Below are 24,671 nucleotides of genomic sequence, written 5' to 3' on the forward strand. Positions count from 1 at the left end.
GAGACCATCTTTGCGCATTTCGAGATTTTCAGTGATGATGCTCCAGACAGTGTCCTTGTTGATGGAAAGTTCCTCTGTAATCATCTGCGTGCACCATCTGCTTCACACGCTCAATGTTGTCTGCCGTTCTGCTCATTGAAGGTCTTCCAGACTATAGATAATCTTCAACGTCCTTCTTTGAGGCTCTTGTGCCATTCAAATGCACGTGTACGTGACATCGTTTCTTCTCCGTTGACTTGCTGCAGCATTGCAAAGGATTCGGAAGGTGTTTTGGCAAGAAACTTCAGATTTGCTTTCTGCTCACTACTCGTAGCACGACGACTCGGACTAGACAAAGTGTCAAGCACGACTTGTAATAAAATAAATTACACAATGAGCGCATTCAACCATCACCAATCGTATTGCTGAAATGTTGCGAATGACTGACGCAACCCGTTCATTCAAGGTGTGTGTGTGTGTGTGTGTGTGTGTGTGTGTGTGTGTGTGTGTGTGTGTGTGTGTGTGTGTGTGTGTGTGTGTGTGTGTGTGTGTGTGTGTGTGTGTTAGTAATAGCAGGATGTCTCAGTTGTGGATCGATTTAGATGAGAAAAAAAGCTAAAATTTTAGTTCAAGACCGAATCCAGATCCGGCCCATCAGTGGGGTACAAAACTTGTTCGAATCGGTCTGGTGGAGGTATGTACTCTCCCAGGTGCCCTTGTTTGTATTGATATATATATATATATATAATATTTTGCATGCACTTCCTTAACTTACAAGATCAAGTTCATTGTACCGCTGTTGATGTAAATAGGCCTCGTAGCAGTTTTAACCAAGATGCCAAAGCTCTCATACAAAATTATTTGGGCAAGGCAGTAATAACGGTCATCATCTCGAGCGAAGTTATTCTAAAACTGCAATGCAAAGGCTTGAAGAAGCCTTTAACACTTATTGTACTGCATAAACAGGAATTGTCCAAAGAGCAAAGCTGGGTACTTCAGTTTCCTCATCAGTGAGTTGAACACTGCTCCACTTGGATTTCTTCACCTTTTGGGACTCGAAAAGCAAAACGTATGCAATACGTATATGTTCAAGAAATGGCTGCTTCATGATCAATCTTCAAAGGATTTTTTTTGCACCTTTCTCTAAACCTGCTTACCTTGGTGATCATTTTGTTCCGAAGAGCATGAGCGTGGGCCTCTGTGAAGCATGTGCATTCCCAAGGTCCATGGCCTCAAACTGTGCCTCACAATCAGTCAACTCCAACTGACATCCTGGAGATCAAGAACAGCCTTATGGGATGTGGATGGGTGAAGAGATTCGCAAGATAACGAAAGCCTGAGCCACTGCGAAGCGCATAATTCCAAGGCCTACGCGTTATGGAGACCGTGTTTTGCGGTTGGTCCCCTCTGCAGTAGACTGGCTGAAACTCCAGGAACATGACCCTGGAAAAGTGACGAAGACTTGCTGAAGAAAAGCATCAAGGGATGTTGAGGTGAAAGCTGCTGCAAGGAATTTATGACCCTGTAGCACGAATAATCGGCTGCCAACATCTGTGCATTAATTTTGCACTGAAATCCACAGCTGCTTACGTCTGGACTAAAGTAAGGTCTTTATCCACCAAGTCTTGGAAATGCTTTTCTCAGTACAATTTTTGTGTGTGAACACAGGAAATTTTCACAAGTTGTGAAATCACACACATGGCCAATTCACCATCTCTGCTGTCCTTGCATCAGTTGCTACCCTCGGCTGGGGCCTCAGCCGGTGACGATCCAACTCTGAGTCCAGCCTCGTGCAAGTGATGCATTTGAGGTTTGTCTTTTGGAATAATTAGTTTTGTACATGTGATAATTCCTGAATTATTATCATCATCATTTGGAATGCAGCAGGGCAAGGGGCTGATGCTAAACCATATGGAACTCCGCAGTATCAGGAAAGTACCTTGTGTGCAGTTAATAGCCATAAATTTCCAGCTGTCATTGTACATGGTAAGTGCTGGCAAGGTCGATCATTGAAAAGATGAGCACCTCTCAGCAAAGCCAAAAGTTCTTCCATTTTAAGCAATTGATGATTGTCCATGATCATTGCTTTGTTGGCTCCCACAGATCGATATTCATGCAAATCCCCCCCCCCCCTGATTTATTTTGAGTGGCGATGCCTGGGGAGATGTCGACTTTCTCAAGAATGACCATTTCCAGCAGTTGTTTCAGTTCGTCTCGGTGGAGGCAGTCATCATTTGTGACTAGATAATACATAGATTTAATATGTATTAATAATTAACAGTAGTCTGACCAGGTTGTACAGTAGCTGTATCATTTTGGTCTTAACTTGACTGCCTTTGTGCACCCTATGGGTGTTAAATAATCTGCATACAGTTCTAGCGGAGGAATGGTTCACTCCGTCAGTATAGAATCTCCTCAATGTGGCATCACAAAGCTTTGTCAATTCCCAGCAGTGGTGAGCCAGACTTGACGATGTAGAATGTGGCCGCCATGAAAAAAAAAAAAACCGGTGGCATGCAGGCATCTCTGGAGAGTTGAATCATCTTTTGTGCACGTGACCAATTTAACACTACTCTCAAAGGGCAGTCTGCAGAGTATACTTGAGGAATCGGTGTCGACGATGAGCTCCAAATTGCAGTTCTGCCCATTTGTACATTTGAGAATTTTGTCTTTTGTAGCGATGGCATCATTCAGTTAAGTCGCTTCAGGAAGTATAGCATTCTGGGCAGAGCTGCAGATTTTTTGAAGTGTCCCACTTTCCCACATGCATTACATTTTTACCTTTAACTGTCAAGTTGCACAGGATTCGAAGCGGGGTAGGGATGGATGGACGCTGCAAAGATCCAAGTGGCATCTTCTGTCATTGAGCCAACGAGCTCGGAGCAACAATTTGCATTTATTGCCGCATCTGATGCAATTTAAATTCTCTCGTGGTGGTAAGGTGCTCCATGTGAAACCGTTTGTTCAACATGATCTAGCTTTTAGCTTTGGGTCCATAATGAAAATTTGTATTTGTCAAAGCCAGTGACCAATTTCAGATTTAATACAAGAAGGCACATTTGTCCGGTGGTTTTGAGACCCACACCTGCAGCAGGAATGGGTTTTTCTCATTTTTTTTTTTTATTTTGTTGTTTATTGAAGTCCATGGCATGGGTTGAAGGTTGAGTAATTGCATTTTTTTGGCTTTGATCGCTCGGACCGATGCTGGATCAAATAGATTTGCATTCAGCAATGCTGATTGACTTGTTTTTTTTTGTTAAAGTAACGAATCCTGATATTTGAAACTCATTCCACCAGTTAATCCTGTCGCAGCTGTTCCTGCTTGTCTCCAAAACGTAAAGGCAGAAGACTGTCTATGAATATGTTGCATCCTTGCACGAACTGTCTCATCAGGCCTCTGAGCTCTGGCAGAATTTGTGATGTTGAGCAACCAGGACTTTTGGTACAGAATGCTTTTCTGAAGCAGTAACAGCAGAATCGATAGCATCTGTGTCCGGTGAGGTGTAGTAAAGCCTGCGTCTCCAAACAGAATGGCTCTCCTTTCTCTCAGGCCAGGCTCTTGAGTAATTTGTTCTAAAACACTTTCTTCCATGTAGAGAATGAAATGGCAGGTTCCACCATCCAGACCCAAAACTCAATGGGTAAGTGAACGGAAGCCACTTGTGTTGCTTAGCCAATTCTCTGGACAATGGGAGTGAGTAAATGGCCTTTGTTCGATCCACCGTTTCCTTCTCTCCACTCTGCTTTTCTCCACCCCCTTTTTACGAGTCCCCGCTCATGTCCAAAATCGCACGGGCCTTCACATAGTCAATGTAACAGGACAAAATGCCTTTTATCTGCTCTGTCCAAGCTGGAATGCCCCCAAGGCAGTGTTCTCGGTCCCATCTTGTTCCTAATCTTCAATGATCTGTCTTTGGTACACTTTATCTTTGCTAATGACTCCACCCTCTGCCATGACATTCCTCTTCCTCCAACAGAGCTTCACAAGATCAAACTGGTCAAACGATTGGAATTTGTGTATCTTGAGAAATCCCACTGATGGGTCCGTACGGTAAACGTGCCCATATAACCTGCCAACTCTAAGTTGTCACTCAGCCATGATTTCTTGGGCAAACCACATTTCAAAGTTTTTGTGTCCTCCATTCTGCAAAGTCCTTCCTTGGCGAACCTGAACTCCTGTCCACCTACAAGGCTTTCACCTGCAGCTTGATGGAATGCTGGTGCCCGGCTTCACACCTTGCCCGGCTTGATGTTGTGGAAACGAGACCTTCAATATCATTTGAATCTCCCAAGACGCAGCTGAGTTATCACTTTGCCATCGCCGACAGGTTGGTGGTCCTTTTTATTTATATATTTCCTCCCACGATGATTGTCAGAATGCTTGTAATAGCCACCAGTAGGACTGAGGGAGAAAGACCGGCAGGCAAACTAGGGATGCAAGTAAGAGTGTTGGAGGTGAATGAGAAGGATGCAGAATCAAAATCTGAAAGGGGTGGGGGAGTTTTAACTGGTGTAGAAAAGATCATGGCTTTTGATTGGGATGGTGGTGACATGGAGGAAAGAATCAGATTGGGGGGGGGGGGTGGAGACTGACAAAGAGCAATTGGATTGCAGACCTAACTGTAGTTTTATGTGGTTTGTGCTGGTGTTACATAATTAATGAGACTTTATTATAACTGCTGGCAGTGATGACCGGGTTCTGAGACGTCCCACTTTGATCAGACACTTGACCCTGACCCATAACGTTTCTTATTCAATTCAGAATAGGATTAAAATCTCTTCAAATAAAATGGAAGACCAAATATGTACAAATACATTTGAGTAACCAGAAGGAACCTAAACAAAGAAAGATGTCATCAGGAGGAACCTGGAGAGGATTAGCATGTTGGCTGCTGCTGCTGCTCTCTCCTCAAACACAGCAATTTAATTCTGGTTGCCAGACCATGCGTCCGACCAGGTTGAAATTTAAAACTTGTATTCCCATCACTACCAGATCATTGTGAAGTTTCATGTTTATGAATCTATTCAAGAGATAATATTATTATTGTATATTTTATTTTGAAAGACTTTTACTCAATCCAACATGGCTGCCACACCGTGTGACCTAACGCATAATTATCATCAAAACGTTCTACATGAGTTGCTCCTATGGTAAAATTGTCGCTCCAAGCAGTTGCAGAGAACTCCCCCCCCCCCCCTCCAAGAGTGATCACTGAAGATTTGGAATCTGAGGCCTAGAACACTGCCTTGAAGCACTAAAAAATTTCATTCTTGGGAAGTTCCAAAGATTGGCTTGACTTATTTTCCACTTTGAGGCATGAAATGCCAACTTGTGGCAGTGTGACGTCAAGCATCAAGATTAAACTCGAATAGAAGTAAAAATGAGTATGTGGGGAGGCGGTTTAAATGTTACTTTGTGCATGGTAACTTTGAAATGTTTGTCACCAATAATGCGACCATTTGTTCAAGGTCAGTCCCAAGAGAGAAGCTGGCACGCAGTGCACCCTTGGCCCACGCACACTAGCTCAGCTGCGGAAGCTTGGTGTGGCACCATGGTGGGCTGCAAATTCGAGTTCAGTGCTGCCCTCACTTCCACGCACGCTGGCTGTTTACAGCCCGTTGACGCCGCGATTGTTCCCCACATTGTCACGTGGAATGCAAAATGCCAATCTGCAGCAAGATGTTGAACGCCTGGATTCCATTCCACCATCAAAGGAAAATGCTGGGAAGAAAGACGATGCAAGTATTCGTGTTTGTTCATAAATATTACTGTAATTATTATTTTTATGTTGAAGTTTTTTAAGCATTTTATTTATTTATTTTCAGTGTGTACAGGCAGGAACTGGATTTCTTGAAATTTCAAGTGAGGAGAGTAAAACTGACTGGGAGGTGGAGGAGAATGAGGTGTGCTGAATGGGCAGGTGGAGCTATCTGATTATGGAGGGATGTAGGCCTGTGGGTAATATTGAAGGTTTTTATTATTCTTTTTTCTTTTTTTTTTTCTTTTTTTTTTGTGAGAGTGGGTGAACAACATTGGAATCCTTAATTTTCTGTTTGTGGTGGGAATGGTGAAATTCCAAATTTGTGAAAATTGGTCCACAGTTGGGATTCTTCCAGTGTGCTTGTAACGGTACAGTACGTAACCTGAATTCTGGTTTGAGGAACTGAAAAGGCAGTGGAGTGCGAGATCTGCCAGCACATTATTTGTATTTTGAATGCCAAGGTTTTTTATTTATTATTAATAAATCTCAGCTTGGAGATAAATGATAAAAAAAAAAAATGGAATGTTAACAAGCAGCTAATGGAATGGTGGAAAATGGGTGATGTGGTATGCAATGGGGGCACAAGTGTTCCTCGATCGATGGCGCATTTCCATTGTGTGGAAATTGAACCATTTACCAGCTCTAATAAAATGCCATGGGGTGTGCTTGTTGAATGCTGAGCAACTCTTCTCGAATGTGCTCGACTGCTTATCCTATTGCGGTGTTCTTGCTGACCTCTTGCCTTGTAATTGCGGAACGTGAATGGCCATTGTGATTTTTTTTTTTTTAGGTTGTGAAGGAGACAACAAAGTGTGAATCGCAAGCGCGGCCAAGTGGAGAAAATAAGGCAAAAGAAGGTGGTGAAGCTTTGCAATTTAATGTGTATATATTTTTTAATCATTATTATTATTATTATTATTTAACCTGGTGCAAGCTTTCCTTTCCTTTTGAAGGGATACCCACCTGTTTTCGATTACTTCGCATACTTTTGTGATTGAAACAGGCTGAATTTGATCGCTTGAAGCAAAAGAGGGATAATACCACTTCAAACACTTGTTCAATGTCATCTGTGGTTAAAACTAAAAATGGAGGTCTGAAATTGATTTTGGACTGTGGTGTTTTCTAAATTTCAGTTTGTGGACAGTAAATATGTTCGAGTTTAGCAGCTGACCTCCTTTTGCTCATTTTTAGCTTGTACACCCCTGGAGTTTTTATTTTTTTTATTATTTTTTTCTCCTTTTCTTTCAAATCATGTTTGAATGTTCAAAGGAGCTGATTAATTTTAGAAGCTCAAAATTTATTCACTTGAATGGCCAACTTTGGTGTTGGGTTGGAGTGGTGCAAGGAAGGATACAAGAGTGCCTCTAATTTCTTCTCCAATTCCACATTGATTTTTTTTTTTTTTGAAGCAGATAATAGTGCAGTGGACGCACTGGGTGATGCGGAGAAACCTGAGGATGTAAAGATGGATTCGGCAGAGAAACCTGAGGATGTAAAGATGGATTCGGTGGAGAAACTCGATGTGGCGGAGAAACCTGAGGATGTAAAGAAGGATTCGGCGGAGAAACCTGAGGATGTCAAGAAGGATTCGGTGGAGAAACTCGATGTGGCGGAGAAACCTGAGGATGTCAAGAAGGATTCGGTGGAGAAACTCGATCTGGCGGAGAAACCTGAGGATGTCAAGAAGGATTCGGTGGAGAAACCTGAGGATGTCATGAAGGATTCGGTGGAGAAACTCGATGTGGTGGAGAAACTTGAGGACTTAAAGGAGAAGGATTTGTTGGAGAAATATGAAGGCATTGCAAACCAATTGCCAGGAGAAATCCGTTTTCAGGTTTGTGCTTTTATTTACCATTTCTTCAGTTCATCATTGCCTTTGATCATCTTAAATGAACAGTTTGTAAATGGAGTTCTAGATTTTCCTGGTCTTATTGGTTGCACTTCACAAGCTGCTGCTACTTCAGTTTTTATTTTTTTATTTGGCCTTTAGATTCACCAGCAGGTGGGAGTACCCTACTCAGACCATCCTCTGGGCAATGTGTTGACGCACTTTTGAAAATTCACTTTAGAATTTTGGGAAAATTTTTATTGATCATGACGTATTGTTTGTGGGGTAGATGGAGGAACTTGATAAAAGCAGGATTGCTTAGAGTGGTAGGGTCCATGGACGTGTGGGAGACATCTCGATGTAAATGAAGTTGGGAAACTGCTTAAGTGTTGCATGTCACCACATGGAGGGGGGGGGTGGTTCTGTGTTAAATTAGGTAGGGTCTCAGGCTAATTTCTCCCAGTATGTGATTGCCCCATGACCTTTTCCTTTTATTAATTTTTTTTTTGCATTTCAAGACCGAAAAAAGGAACCGCGTCCTTTGAATAACTGAGATGGACATTTCCAAGGAGGTGAAAATCTCACCTTCAGGAATGACAACAGCGAAACCACACCCCTGGGGTGGATGATGGATTGTAAGGATAGAGGAAGGATCAGTGGTTGGGATTTAAAGGGAGGCTCTGTGAGGAATGCGATCGAGACTGAGGCTCTGGCAGACCACCGTTGACACTATGGAAAAGGCAGTTTGAATCCTGTTCGTTGGTGAATTTGCATGTGTGATGGAGCAAGATCCTTGCCATTGACTGTTCGGCTGGGTTGTGTGAGACTGGGCCAATGGGGAAGAAGGCGAAGCCATTTTGCAGAGTGATGTTGGCAAGTTCGATCCTGAAGACTGCTAGGCAGTTTCTGAGCCCTGGTGTTTAATATTACCGCTTGAACTACCCCCTCCCCCCCCCCCCCGTATGCTTCCTGCCCAGAGTGGCTGCACGCCATTTTGTGAGCTTGCAGTGCCAGATGACACTGGTTTGATCACCCAAGCTCCCAAGAGACCACTTCTGGGCACGAACCGAAGTGCCAGAATAAAGGAGGGATATTTATTTTGTTCTATATTTCCCCTTGTCCATTTTTAACTGTCTGGAGGTGCCTCAAAATTTGGTTTAGTTCACAAAGTTTTATTATCCCCTTTTGATTTTTGTTGTCAAACACCAATTAAGATTGCTTGTCTGTCTTTGTGGGTTTGAGTATAGACCCTTGTCCTCCGTCCGGGTGAACGCATCTGGTGAGCCCTTACCGTTCCGCATGCGTACCATAATCTCCAAGGGTCTCGTGTTCGCCTCCAAGATAGAACTGTTTGGCTATCCATCCAGGTCAGTCAACCCCCTGGGCATGACAATATAATTTTGAAAACGTTCCATTATATTAAAAGGAAGATTGGTAATACCAGCTGCCACCAAACAGCCAATGTTCCACTAACCCTAACAGCTCAGAACTGTTGGAGGAGCAGCCTGACAAACACCTGTCCACGAATTGGTGTGATCAATTTCTTCCCCTCTTTCATTGGGACCGACGTAAGCCTGCCACCTTGCTTCTGGTGAGAGGCCACAAATGCCTCGAACTTAATTCTCTTCTCTACCTTGTCTCCCTGGGATGACCGAGGTACCTGTGTTGTAGAAACTGACCAAGTGATTGCATAAGATTGGGCTTCTGTGCCAGGAGTAAGAGCTCTTCTGCTATGACGCTGCTTGTTGTTGACATTGGTTTCTCTAACTGCCTGATTGTCACCTTCCATTGGTTAGAACAATGTGTGTTACTCGTGATTGAGTTCAGGCCCACTGTTTTGTGGTTTGTCATTGGCCAATGTTCCACTTGAAGCATTGTTCAGCCATCTGATTAATAATGGTGGAGAATTGAGAACACAGCACTCCATCTGGGGTTTTAATTTGCTGGAAAGGTGAAGCGGAGTTGGATGCTGAAACCTGCTTAAATTGAATGTCTTTGTCTGTGGTTGCTTAGCAACTTGCCATGCCACGGAGTTGCCCTTTATTTGTCAGGTTGCAGGATCTTTGGCTAGTTGGAGAATCCGATAAACCCCCGCGTGATCCTCGCTGACCATATCTGCCACAATATATCTATCATTTTAAATTTTTTTATGTATTTAAATAACATGTGCCGGTGTGCATCACCACATGTCACAACAGACGCATAGGAGTCTTTGACCATGCTTGCTTTCTCTGGGAGTGGGGGGAGGGGAGGAATTGTGGTGGAGGTTGGCCAAATATATTTTGTGCAACGTATGTACGTGTATGTATAATATTTGTAAATTTGTCAGAACCCAACATGTATAAATAAAAAGGAACGGAGCACAAATGTTTTATTTAAAAAAAAAAAAAAAAAAATTTTTTTTAATTCAGTTGTAGCTGGACAGCAGAGACACGATCAAAAACTGGGAAGGTCTAACTTCATTCTCTTCTCTCACGACCTCATTTCCCTGGAATGTAGCATTGGGATTCTCATGCATGTACCATTTGTGAACATCTTTACGTCTGTGGAGGAACTCTGGAAAGGGTTTGCAACCGCAAAGGGCTCAACTTGGGGAGCCTTTCAATGTTGCTTTATGCAGCTTTCTTTGGAAAGAAGAGCATTGGAGTCCATTGTAATCCTAGCTACCTGGGGTTTATGTTAGAGCTCATTGATTACTCCCTCCATTTACTGGTGAGGTGTGGTTGGGGCTATTTTTTCATATATTTGTCATCCATAAACTCCAAAACCATGAAACTGAGCAGCCTGAAACTGCATGCATACTCTAACTCCAATGATGTGCATGAATGAAATTGGGTGTTTGGGTTAATTTAAACACCCATTATGAAGATGATTAACTGCGTAATTTAATTGTATCCTTTATCAGGTGCACCCTCAGCCACCACTCTATGGGGTCTCAAGGTATATCTTGGATTACCTTGCAGGGGTCTGAAGCCATGTTTTTGTCCTGAGCCGCACCTTGATTTGGAACAGGCCACAATGATTAATGATTGTGTTTATTATTACTATTACCATTTTTTTTTTCTTTCACTTTCCTTGCTCACGATCCAACCCCTGTTCATCATATCTATGAATCGCTTGGTACATTGGGATGCTAATCAATGCCTGGAGATGCCAGAGTTTGTGCTTTTATTTCATGTCTGCACATGCAACAACCTTGAATCTCTTGAATTGTGCTAAATTACCAAATTTAAGCTCCAGAATTGAACTTGGCAGCATTTCCAACTCCTTAAAAAAAAAAAAATAATTCATTTCTCCAATTTGGGCATTTCTGGGTGCATGAGTTTATCAATGGCAATTAATGTTCTCTTGGAAAGATGGACGTTCTGTTGAAGTGCTTGAGCCACTTGATGAGCACCCCAGAGTCGATAGCCGTACATGTCCTGATCGGGATGTACAGTCGACAGTAACTTCAAGATGGTTACGTATGCAGCACACGGACGTGGTTCGTATGGGTATATTTGGATTTGTCGCGACTCTCCGTGGACGTGTCATTTTTGGTACGGGCAAAGTTTCATCCCGTATCTTATGGAGGTTTTATCAGGGTTTCCTTTGCCCTTGTGACTTTCATGAGCATGGTTATTGGGTGTGATTTACAAAGGTTATATGTATGTGTGTTTGTGAATTTCAAAGCAAAATATATTTGATAAACCGATTTCCGAGCCATTTGCCGTATTAACGCGTTTTCTAAATTACTGAGCCAATTTTTTTTTTTTGTTCTTCTCCCCCCCCCCCCCCCAACTCGTCACACAGCTGTTTATAAAAATAGCTTGTGCACATCTCACTGAAATGTCTATAAAATGCAACATTGTTTTTTGGTGAAAGCTACTCAAGGTTTCTGGGTTGTATACAGTATGTACTGTAGTTGGTAATCACTGACTCTATCTACTGATTACTGAAAAATTGCTGTCTTCATAAAGCAGAACACATTCTTTGCTAACTCCCCTACCCACACCTCCTCCCCCATCCCTCTTTGTCACATCCTTGCTCTACCCCCTCCCAATACAGTGCAGCACCCTCCTTGCACGTGTTTAGACTGTTCATCTCAGGACATGTCTGGGTGGTGTTTGTCTCTGGGCCATGTTTATAAGTATGACCGGCAGAAAATGGATTTCAGATGTTATTTCATTTGCATCTTCACTGTTATTCTAAGGAGAATCATTTTGATGAAACAGTATGAATCTTGACACTCCACCGCATATCTGCCTTCCCTTCCTCTCGCCTCGCACTGCTTTCCCTCCCCCCCCCCCCCACTTCCTCGTACTCCCATCAGCGAAGTGACTCGTGGTATTAGCTCATCTATACATTTCCATTGTTGCAGATATGGCTCCTCGGGATTAAAATGTTTAATATAAAAGTCATTCCCATGTTGAGTCTTAAAATAAGCAGACATTAAATGTCATTTGCAGATAGATATGAGAAGCACCTTCCCCCTCCAGGAGTGGCCAGGGGGATGTTTTTAATTAATCATTACCTCTGCCACCGAAGGTGAAAAGTTTTCACCGCTTTGTCATTGTTTGGCTGTGTGCAGGATATCTGAACAAGTTGTGGGCAGATTGGGTGTGTGACCAGGATGAACTGATTCGATTTTAATGAAGATCTGGATCGGACAACTACAATTTAAGTGATTCTTCACCATTGAGATGGGGCTAAACCGATGATTTAGCATGATGTCTCAAAAAGGACAAAACTTGGTGGACACTTTTTTTGGGGTGGGAGGCAAGACCGAATGTATTCTGTTTTGGTGAAGATTCAAATCTGGATCAAGATACGAGAATTGTTCTTTTTTGTTCTTTTTTTTTTTAATGTGATGATTCAATGTTGGGAGATGGGGCAAAAAAACGATACAGCACTATCGCATGATATTTCAAAAATGTGTTGGGCCAGATATGTTCTCGTGGATTATGCATTGCATGGTGGAGTATGCACTCAACTGAGTGCCCTTCTAGTTCAAATATGTAATTCAAAATACCTCTTGCTGCACTGGAGCATGTGGCCAGGAACACTGTAAAAAGTGGGGAATTGTAACATCCTTTCCCACCTGGAGCGATGCTGCGCGACACATTTTAAAAATAATTTGTATGATGTCTGGATGCAGTCTGCCCAGAAGTGCAGGAGTGCACATATGGCACTTGTACAATATCGTCTGTTCCTAAAATATAAAATAACTCGAAGGATTGCTGTAAACGATGTTAATTTCACAACATCCTATATTCAACTTTATTTCAATTGTAAATCTTAAAACATGGTTCCCTTCCCTAAAGCATGAATCTTGACCTGTAAGTAATTGAATGGTTTCCTGACTGCACGGATCAGCTGGGCACCTTCTTCCTTGAGGTTTTGACTTTGATCCTTTAAGCCCAGAATCTCTGAACTGTGGATTCACAACCTTAATCATGGATCCACATCAGTAGATTACCTACACATGGTAGATCCACATTTTCAGTTGTCCCTGCAGTTGGTCAACCCATCAATGCAACATTGCTAATCGGACTCCACTTGTTCGGGGATTTAAAGTATGACAGTTACAACTCGTCACACATTCTATTATATGATGCATTAAATTGTGCATATCTCACCTTGAATATCAACACATCCACCAACAAGCATGACCACCCCACTCACCTTTGGATCAAACTTATTGCCCACCGTTCTCGAAGCAAAGCAAGGTTTAGCGATCCATAGTGTATGTATGTCATGTCTGCATTTTAAGAGTGTACGTCAAACCATTCAGCAGAGGAAATTGAAACTTTACCACATGCTATATGATCATATGATGTAGCAGTGACCCTTTGTCATGTGTGCGTGCGTCCGTGTCATTTTTATTTATTTATTTGGAATCTATCCTCAAATGGATTCTCCAGTCTTGCTCCTGATGTTCAGACGTCCAACCCTGAAAAACTCCAGGATGTTTGTGTTCTTTCAGTCACCTCTTCCTTGTTAGCCTGGCTTTGGGAAGTTTGTCTGCATACCTTTTTTGTTCCTTGCTTTCCCCATATATGGAATTGCACAGATGCTGTTCTATCTTTTTAATTCCTGGCTCAAGCAAGCAGTGTACCACCATCCCCAATTCTGACCCATGATCTTTATTGCCTCCATTCACCTTTCCTCGCCCAACCTTGCGACTTTCCGTATTTCTTTTCTTCCTCGTAAAGTTCATTCATTTCCCTTGATTGTCCCATTATCATTTCCACCTCATTCTTCCATGAGCATGACTCGTGCAAACAATAAAAAAATTGATAAATGCAAACATCAGTCGACTTAATTTTGTGCTGCTGTTGCACCTTCCTTACAGACTGTTCAGCAAGTGTGGGAATCTGCACTGGACTTGTCCATTAATGCGTACTTTTGAAGTTTGTATGTGGCTGTGATCAATTGTCCACATTTTAATGTGGATTGGTGGTATGGGCTGCTTTTTCAACTATCCACTTTCATCATGTTTGCAAATGCTGCTTCATTTTGTCATTTAGAAAGCAATTGTCTGAACCTGCTGTGAGGTCAAAGTGCTTGTCTCATCTGTGACGAGATCCTGGGTATCTGCCAATGTGACCATGCGGTGCAATTGTAATTGGATTAATGTGTGTGTGTGTGTGTGTGTGTGTGTGTGTGTGTGTATTGTAAACGTCAATCACCCTTCACTAAGGTATGAAGGCAGATGTACTTGAGAGAAAGCTGTTTATTATCCACCAAGGTACGTGTACACGGAGCATGGCAAACACCAGGAACATATTGTTGCAGAAATGGCCCTTTGTGTGTTAAATATAGGATTAGCCCAGATCCCCCATTAAATGCATGTTAAGCCAGTTGTTCGGTAATTGGACGTTACATGTGTCGGGAGGTGTACCAGGCTGTTATTTGTTCGTGCAGTGATGGTGTACCGGGAGGTTCTTCCTTCCCCTCTCCGGACAATAGTCTCCGCCCAGCACTCTGAGTAGCAGTCTGTTTCGAGGTGAGCGAGCGCCGGAAAGGCAGCGAGAGGAACTGCCTGAGCCACGATACGGGCGATCGGTAGTAAGAGTGACTGCCTGCTTTGTAGAGTCTGGGATCGGCTTTCGTGAAGGAGGCAGGAGAAACGACTAGTGGGAGTCTGCGATCGACTTTTATGAGGAGGTCCTTGAAAGGTTCATCCGGAGCCCAGTGATGGAGCCTCTGACTGTCCCTACTGACTACACGTTTCAACACATCTTGAAATCCCGTCGATCCGCCTGCAGAGCTAACACCCAGATTTGGCCTTGTCTGGTGAACAGACCAGGCCTGGACTTGTATGCTGGACCTTGTGAAAAGCCAGCTGGAGCATATCGTAGATCTTTCGTCTTGGGCCGGCGACCTCACGAGGTCTGGACGTGCCGAGGCTGTGTGCGCAAGCGGTGCCGGGAGAAGAAAAAGGATGACTCCGCCATTTTACCACGCTGCATGCTCGAGCCGGGCGCTCAAATCTATGGACATCGGCTTGTCACAAGCCACATTCGTGCCTTCGACACTTTTTCTCTCGTTCATGAAGCATCACCAAGTACTCTGTCTTGTCTGCATGTTGTCTAAGATTGATCTCGCTCAGGATCCTTTCGAAACCCGTAATCCATAGCTCCCTAGTTAAGAACGGGTTATAGATTAATTATAACATTGTCATGAATGCTTTGCTTGTGTTGTGTCCCCAATAAATCTGGCTGAGTTATAAGATATTTGCCGCCTTGAATTTATTCGTGCCGCGCTGAGGAACGATCCGCTCGATTTGGATATAAAACCAAAATGGTTACAGACTGAGACTCCACTCGGTCTCTGACAAATCTAGTCTGTAACCGGGGTCTATTCCCCCAGCTGGCAAGGCACAGGTGTATTTTGGTACCATGATCTGAGGCGCGTAACCTGAGAATTGTACCGAACCAGCCGGCGTTATAACCCCGGAGACGGCGGTGCTGTTAAGTGACGCCGAATCTTCAACATTTGGCTGTCAAGAGTGGGGTGATTGACATCACTTGTCCGAATCCTTAACACTGGGGTCAAGAGTCTGGTGAGAGCCCCGCCACCGCTGAATCTGTAACAATATGCTCGTAGGGAGCCGTCACTGTAAGACTGTTTTATCACCCCCCTTATGTGCTCAGTTTTATGTTTGGACAAATGTTTATCTCTCAATTTGTCCTTTCAACTGAAGCAGTTGGCTCATTTCATTACAAGAATGGTGAAACATAAGTAGAGATAAGAGGAAATGGTTCACTCCCTAGCCCTTCTCCCATAGCACTCCTCTGGATTACGCAAGGTTAATGAAATCATATTTTCTACATAGACTGTTCCAATTGTCCTTTTCCCAAGCAGCCAGCCAAGAGTATATAGTTTGATTAACACCAAGCCTGCAAAAACATATAATGACTTGGAAGAGCAAAGCTAATAGAAAAAGGTACGATTCCTGATGTCTCCCTCCTAATGTTACTTTAAGAAAATTTTATTAAATCACAACCAAGCATCTTCTTGATTCAGGCCAGCAGATGATCCAGCTCCTTGGGAGGAGTCTATCCTTTGGGGTAGCGCCAGATGGTCCCCATGGCGGTTGAAGGGCTCCACCTGCACCCTTCTCACCCAGGAAGAGGGCAAGCCGCCCCACAAAGATGGAATCACATGCCAACTTTTCTGTTTAACAAATCTCAGTAAAAATCTTCATCCAAAAACTGGTCCAAACCCATGAGCATTTGGTGCACAACCATTTCAAATTCCATTTTAACATTTTCGTCTTTCTCAAATTATATATATATATATATATATATATATATATATATATATATATATATATATATATATATATATATATATATATATATATATATATATATATATATAATACACACACATATACGAATCATAAATCGCAGGTATTCGGCACATAGAAGTACACATTACAGGCAAGTGATGTAGGGGAAGAGGGGGGTTTACAAGTGGTTGTGGGGAACAGGTCAGGTCAGGTATGGGAGCATGTGCCAGAACAGCGCGTCACTGTGTCCACTTTCCGCTGGTACTCCAGGGGCCTCCGTCTGGCCATCCCCCAGGCAGATGCCAGGCCCATCCCCATCTCCTTGAGATGATGGTCAACCTGCTGCAACCACGAGGAATGTGGTCGGCCCACTGGCCTCCTCCACTCATGAGACTCCCTCGCTGAGAGAATCTGGTGGGCAGGATCAGCGTCAGGAAAACGAGCCACATGTCCATACAGCCGCAACTGACGCTCACGGACTATGCAGGTAACAAATCTCATCCGAGTTTCTCTCAGCAACCGCTCGTTGGACACAAAATCCGACCAGCGATGGCCAAGAATTCTCCGAAGAGACCTGGTACCAAAGGAATTAAGTGTCCGTCTCAGATCCTTGGTCAGAGTCCAAGTCTCGCATCCATAGATCAAGACTGGAAGTACCAAGGACCTGAAGACTCGGACTTTCGTCCTCCCGCACAGGTACCGGCAGCGCCACACCCCATGATCCAGTGAATCCATGACTCCCCAGGCCCGACCCAGACGTCTATTGACCTCTGACTCGCAGCCAGCAGAGACATGAATATCGCTGCCAAGGTAAGTGAATCTCTCCACGACCTCAACATCCTCACCACAAACAGACACAGACAGGACAGCAGCATCCAAGATGTCACCGAAAGCCTGGATCTTAGTTTTGACCCAAGAAACCCGTAATCCCAGCGGCTCCGACTCCTCATTCAGCACCTCGAGGGCCCCCAAAAGGATGTCTAAAGTCTCCGCAAAGATGACTGCATCATCTGCAAAGTCAAGGTCCGAGATCTTGACATTCCCAAATGACACACCGCAACTTGATCTCTCCGACATCCTCCCTAGAATCCAGTCCATACAAGTGCTGAAAAGTGTGGGGGCAAGTACACATCCCTGACGAACTCCAGTAACAACTGGAAATAAGTCAGAGATGGTACCACCACACTTCACAGCACTCTCTCAGTACCAGAGTAGAGTTCAGACATCAGATCGATCAGTTTTGGTGGCACCCCACGAAGACCAAGAATCCTCCAGAGGACATCCCGATTCACTGAATCGAACGCTTTACAGAGATCAACATAGGCTGCAAGCAGCCCCTGCCGAAACTCTCGTCTGCATTCGGTGAGGACACGAAGGGCAAGGATACGGTCAATCGTTGACCTCTTTGGTGTAAAGCCTGACTGCTCAAGCAGATGGTGGCGAACCCTATCAAGAATTATCAGAGCAAAGACCTTGCCCGGCACTGAGAGCAGCGTCACCCCTCGGTAGTTGTTGCAGTCTTGGCGATCACCCTTCCCTTTCCAGAGAGGGACAACAAGGCCCCTCTTCCAGTCAGTTGGGATGATGCCTGTGTTCCAGGCAGAGCACAAAAATGCATGCAACGACACGAGTACAGCATTTCCACCAGCCTTGAGAAGTTCAGCATGGATGCCACAGATCCCTGGAGCTTTGCCCTGTTTCAACTGGTTCACCGCAGCCCGTGTTTCCCCAAGCGAAGGTGGACCACAGTTGATTCGAGGGTCAGCAACAGGGATTGTAACACCCTTGACGTCCAACTCAACAGCTGGGGGATCAGCCTGGTACAACTGCTCAAAGTAACCGGCCCAGCGGGCCTTCACTTCAGACTCCTCTGTCAAGAGCCTACCACTCTCCGCTCGAACTGCATTGCTCCGAGGGATGGGCTTGGATGAACGCAATGCACGAATTCCCCTGTAAGCGGGACGAGAATCACCTGTCCACAGGTGATGCTCTACCAACTCACAGATTCCTCGCACATAGGCCTCCTTGTCCACCCTCAGTGCACGTACAGTTTTACGCCTCAGCACCCTGAACAGCTCAGCTCTGCCATTCAGCCTGGCCCTGCGACTCTGGTCAATGGTATCCAGTGTCCCTTGAGAGACAAAATTCTTCTTTGCCCTGCGGTGAGCTCCAAGGCATCCACCGGCAACATCAAGGACGGTGGTCTTGAAGGCGCTCCACAACTCTTCAGGACCCCCCAAAGCACCCAGACCCCCCCCCCCAAGTGTCCACTCAGCCTGTCCGCAAACTCCTCAGCTGCACTCTCATCCCTGAGCTTGCCAACATCCAGCCTAGGCTGGGATGGTACCATTCTCCAGGATTTAAGGTGCAGCTTTAGAGTTGCTACAACAAGCCTGTGGTCAGTATTGAGGAACTGAGCACTCCGGTAGACCCTGCAGTTCTGGATCATCCTCCAACGACCGTCAATGAGGACATGGTCAATCTCCTTTGCCACACTGCCAGCGTTGGAATACCAAGTCCAGCGATGAGCTTGTGGGCGCTGAAACCATGAACCAGCCACCCTAAGTCCATGACTTCTTGCAAAGTCAAGGAACTTGGTGCTATTCTGGTTCATAGTTCCTGACCCATGGGGACCAACAAACACCTCATAACCATCCCTATCAGTTCCAGTCGATGCATTGAAATCCCCCAAGACTAGAAGTGTATCTCGTCTGGGGCACTGATCAACCACAGACTCGAGTGTGGCGTATAATGCATCCTTCACGGTGAGATCACTCGCCTCAGTCGGAGCATAAACAGAGACCAGGGAAATGACACCTAAGGAGTGACGAATCCTTAATCTCATAATATGCTCGTTGACCGGTGTTACCTCAATTATCATTGGGGTCAGCTTATTGGACACAGCTACAGCAACTCCTTGGGTATGGTAACCATCAGAGCGACCAGACCAATAGTAGGTGTAACCACCCACCATTATCTCGCCGCAATCCGGTCTCCGAACCTCAGAGTGCTGCAATACCAATGTCCAAACGCTTGAGCTCAGATGATAAGACAGGTGATCATCCTCTCTTAGGGATCGGACATTCCAGGCAACCACCTGAAGGGACCACCTCAGGTTAACCCAAGGAGACAGCCGTCTGGTGGACGACACCTCAGCACCACTCCGACACACTCTCCCACAATCTGACCCAGGGATGTTACCCCGTGGTTTCCCTCCTATCATCAAAGATCGGGGGTCCCAAAGGCTTTGTCCCAATCTCGTCATCCGGTGAGCTGCCCTGCGAAGGGAAGCTTCACTCCCACGGAGTGGGTTTTCAGATTTTTTTTTTTGCGTTTTTGAGTTTTGCGGAATGAAGGGTTTTATGGTGGCCGGAGTGCAAATCCTGCCACCAACCTCCTAATGAAAGTAACCCAACTGCAGGAGGACGTCCGCAGACACAGTTGGGCACTGTTGTGGGGAACCCAGGAAAATTATCCCATTTATTGAAGTGTCCTTTTCCCTTTTCTTGCTCATAGGGCCATCTCGGGTTCGGGTATGGCTTCGGGCTTCTTGAGCATTGTCTTTGTATTCCATCCTGTAACACACTTTCGCAAGCCAGCCATAATGGTTGCTTTGATTAGAGATAATATGATTAATATTCCAATCAATATGGCCAATCCTGTCAATAGGAATCTGAGAATAGCGTTAACCCCCAACCTCAACAATCCTTGCAACCATGTTCCGAACTTCCACCCTGGATTGTAATCATGATATTTTGCAGCTTCCTTCGTTTTATGTCCTGCTAGATCATAGAAATATACCATTTAATGAAGTATGGGGTTCTACGAGATTACTCGTTCGTATCCTTGTACAGTATCTATTCTTGTCCCACTTATCCCTTCATGTAACACTCTGCCTCGTTTCAGGCGTACAGTGCCTCTGTCCCCTTCATCCCGTGTCACACGAGGTGCATAATTATATGTAAGGGTCCCATAAGTTTTTCCCATACGCGCCTTTCTCATGCAATTGGTCCAAATGTTTACCTTCTTCTGCCCTGCGTACCCTGTCACAACCCATTCCTTGTTTCCCCTACTGTCGACCTACCAAAACATTCTGCTCTCTGACATTCCCATAATGCCCTCACTATCTGTTATTGTCCATATTATCACGATTATGCACATGCAAATCAAAAGCACTGCTAAATCTGTCATGAACCTTCAGTAACATTTTTTTTTTTTTTCCAACTTGCAGATTTACTTTTTTTTTCTCTTTTCGACTTTGTGTATACTCTTGCAAAGACATGCGTGAGTCCATGATTGGCTTCCCTTCTCACTTGACAGCGATGTGGGTAACCAGGAATACCTGGAAGGGTCTGGTCCAACGTGTCTTCAGGACGCCCCTCCACCTGAATACCCCGTTGTCCACCCAGTCGCCGGGCCGGACGCTGCGATGGTCCTCCGCAGCTGGGTCTGGTCACACTTGTTTGACCTACGAGTCAAATTCTTTCACAACCTTTGTTAGCACAAGAGTTAATCTTCATGTACATAGGTCCATTGATTTTACAGACATTTTACCAATATTACAATCTAGTGTTGGCTTATCACTTAGAGTGGTGGCCTGGGATCCCAGAGTCCTGAGCTCAAATCCCATTGACCACCAAACCAAACCCAGAGGGCCGACTCAGCCCGTAACTAGGGGCACCGCATCGGCGGCACAGCCATGCCCCAACCAATGATGCAACAAACAGCCAAAAAAGGCAGCACATCTTCTACATCCCCCTTTTGCTCGTATGGCCACTTTTGTGAGCCAGACGAGCAAGCACCTTTTTTTCTCTTAGTCCTCCACAACCCACCCAATATATCTCAATCCCATTTTCCTCATGCATATGTATTATGTAGATGGTTAGAAGTTCAGCTGCATCTTTTGAATTGGCTTGTAAATTAGTGTGGCAGCAGTATTAATCTTGGTGTAATTATGGTGACCAAATACCTTCTGATGAAGGTACTATCACCCAACCCTCCTGCTGTTTGTAAATCGATAGATCTGAGATGTTGACCAAGCCATCTCGTACAATGCAATGACTGCTACTAACAGTTTGAAAATGAATACCGTATACAAATTAATCCATCCATCCATCAACCTTCAAAACCTCTCTGCTGTCCATCTTTGAAAAAAAATCCTTGCACATTCCATCCAACTTACTCCGACCATCGAAGCAATTGCATAAACCCACTTTAAATAAAATCCGTTCCTTGCTCAAAACAAATAAAAATACAGTTTAAACCTCTGTTTTAAACAGGTGTACAAAAATTGTCGAGTGACCAGGCGAACAGCATTTAACTCCCCCTTGAGTACATTCCTCCAATCTCGCCCAAACACCCCCACGGTCTATCATTGTGACAACAAATAAAATTGTCCAATTAAATCTGATGTATTTACCCTGACAGATAGAGGCCCATATAAAGACAACAGATGTTTTTCTGTCTGTTTCCCACACAAAGCTATGCAATGAATTTTAACGTATGAGGAGGCAATTAGGCCCATCAATCCTGTATAATCGGGGTACTCCCCATGCTCACCACCTATATCCTTCGTCCCTTGACTATCCATCCCGAATCCCTCAATCCTCCGCGCCTCGGTCCCGCGTCCATCTGGGGGATGATTAATCATCTGTGAATCGCCCTTTGTGCTAAACATCAAATCACTTTAAAATCATTCCAAATCACATCTCCACATTTTGACAACATCTTTATGCACAAATCAAATCTAATTTTGGAAACGTTTCTCGCACGTCACTGGGCACTGCATGCGCATGTTGACACAATAACCGCCAAGCCCCCACCCCCCCCCTTTTGAATCCGCACATGAACCGAATCGAGGGCTCAGCACCCACAAATCTCCTCCAGCTGCCCAGCACTTAAACCTTGCCGGGTTGAGCAACCAGAGGATTACCCTCACAATGCCAGCGATAGCGAGCCTCCCAAATGGACTTCACTTTCATATCATCCTCGAGCTAAGCTGAGATTCAAACACACTCAGTGGACAGGGTTGGCCCATCACACCATTACCTTCACCACTGATGCATATGCTTACCTGCACCCACCATTTGCTCACCTGAACAAGGCTTGCCCTAAACACGAAAACAAACCCAATTCTGATTTATGACTCGTGTCCCATCGAAGACCTGCACCAAGGACTCATGAGACACGCATGTCTGCTGATAAATCCTTGACCACACTCCACTTGCACACCTGTTCTTGAAATACACTTTGCCATTTCAGATCTTATCAAACAAAGCAAATACATATTTTCACACGCCTCTCTAATTAACTATAAACCATGGAGGTTCAGAATGTAATAATATGAACACAAAACCTCCCTACAGCAATTAACACCAGGAGCTCCACAATCATCACCCACCCGGTTCGCCAACCAGCATGGCCACCAAAGCAAGACCAGTCCACATTCTACAGTGTAATTTTAAAACACCTCCACAACATCCTCCTCACTGTGCATCCCTCCATTCACATACCATGCTTGCAAATATGTGGAGCAAGGATACAGTCTCCATGGCCGGCTCGGTTACGCATGCATTATGTCCACAGCCAACAGGCATCGCACACAGAAGATGCTTCTCACCATCGTGAGTGGTTTTTAAATCATTCTCAGCTAATTCGCATTAACTCATTCATCATTCAAAACATGCCATGGTACAAACTGCCACAGCCAAACTAACCATTCACATTGATGCCATAATATCTTTGTTTTGCTCAAAGAATTGTCGTTTTCACCATTGATTACTGTGCACTTGTAATCAACTAAATAAAAATCAACCAATTCCTTGAGCTTAAACCGTTTTCCCCAACACGCATTGCCATCACAATCCTTACCTGGGATCTTAGGACATAGTTGTACGGCCGCCCAGACGACGGGTTAAACAGCTGATATTGTGTAGCTGGCTGAGATAGTCCCAGCGGTTGGTATGCCGAGGTTTGGGGTGTGAATGATACTTCCCCGGTATTGGAGCACTCCTGCCTCGGCACTGCAGACCCCGGGGCATTAGAATACTCCTACCCCGATGTTTCGCACACTGGGAAATTGGTGAGCTATGTTCTATTATTTGGCTCGGTGCCGGCGCTGATGCAGCCGCATCCTTAATTCGCCGCTCCGCACCTTCGAGTTGACCATGAAGCTGAAGCACTCTACCCGCCAGTGTTGCTTGCTTGGCTGTGCTTGATCTTTTAATTGCCTCCTCTTGCCATATTCTGAACGCCAGCCAGTTTACTGGAGTTTCCTTCCTCGACAGTTTATTGCATCTCATAAACTCTTCCCGCAGATTCTGCACTACCGGTAGGTCAAACGACCCGCTATTTGGCCATGGTAAGTCATCCATTTTGCCCAGCAATCATTTTGCTCCACTGCCACCCTCCCATGTAACTTAAACATTTGGTAAGCAGGTGTATCCCGAGGGGGTTCATTCCCCTCCTCTCGTTTTCCAGATTTGTTTCCCATTGCTATTGCTGAGCTGAAGTTGTTCTCAGGTCCGACTAGGCAGCCTTAGCCATATGCCCTCGGCCCTCAAACTCCCAGTTCAGGACCTTAAGTAACCTACCCCCCCACCTCCTTGATAAACAATAAACAGTTCTCTCTCCAAACATTTATCTTTACCGGTTATTTTGGGCGAGGACAAGGGCAGAGGCAGGGATGAGCGAAACCTGGGGTGGGAAAGAGTATCTAATTTATAAACTCCCCAGCACAAAGGTTTACCTTATTCAAATTGGTCACCGGTGCCAGCTTTCTCTCTTTGATCACCAAAGGTTTATCCCCACCTCCGCTTCCACTTGTCTTAGCCCCCTGCTTCGCTGCGCCAATTGTCGTAAACGTCGATCACCCTTCACCAAGGTATGAAGACAGATTATGTACTTGAGAGAAAGCTGTTTATTATCCACCAAGGTACGTGTACACGGAGCACGGCAAACACCAGGAACATATGCTCAGAGGGAGCCGTCACTGTCTGATACGGTTTTATCACCCCCTTATGTACTCTGTTTTATCTTTGGACAAATGTTTATCTCAATTTGTCCTTTCAACCTAACCAGCTGCAAACAATTGGCTCATTTCATCACAAGAATGGTGAAACATAAGTAGAGATGAGAGGAAATAACTGTTCACTCCCGAGCCCTGCTCCCACAGCGCTCCTCTGGATTCCTCAAGGTAAATCACAATTGTATTTTCTGCATACACTGTTCCAATTGTCCTTTTTCCCAAGCAGCCAGCCAAGAGCATAGTTTGATTAACACGAAGCCTGCAAAAACATATAATGACTTGGAAAAGCAATGCTAA

At 44.7% G+C, this 24,671-nt stretch overlaps 1 protein-coding gene across 6 annotated transcripts in view; it reads left to right on the top strand.

The window, feature by feature from the left end:
- LOC147028576 (uncharacterized) overlaps positions 1-24,671 on the top strand; it is a 53,680-nt gene that overhangs the window by 12,463 nt on the left and 16,546 nt on the right. For 3 of the 6 annotated variants that reach the window (XM_085879122.1, XM_085879116.1, XM_085879118.1), the window contains exons 2-5: positions 5,449-5,718; positions 5,806-5,883; positions 6,532-6,598; positions 7,151-7,575. In XM_085879122.1, coding sequence (XP_085735248.1) covers positions 5,449-5,718; positions 5,806-5,883; positions 6,532-6,598; positions 7,151-7,575 — 840 coding nt within the window. The remainder of the gene's footprint in view (positions 1-5,448; positions 5,719-5,805; positions 5,884-6,531; positions 6,599-7,150; positions 7,576-24,671) is intronic. The other 3 variants (XM_085879117.1, XM_085879119.1, XM_085879121.1) reach the window with 3 other exon arrangements.

The sequence above is a fragment of the Eptatretus burgeri genome, chromosome 4 (genome assembly GCF_056783735.1).
Source record: "Eptatretus burgeri isolate ZD-2024b chromosome 4, Ebu_testis_v1, whole genome shotgun sequence".
Classification (NCBI taxonomy): domain Eukaryota; kingdom Metazoa; phylum Chordata; class Myxini; order Myxiniformes; family Myxinidae; genus Eptatretus; species Eptatretus burgeri.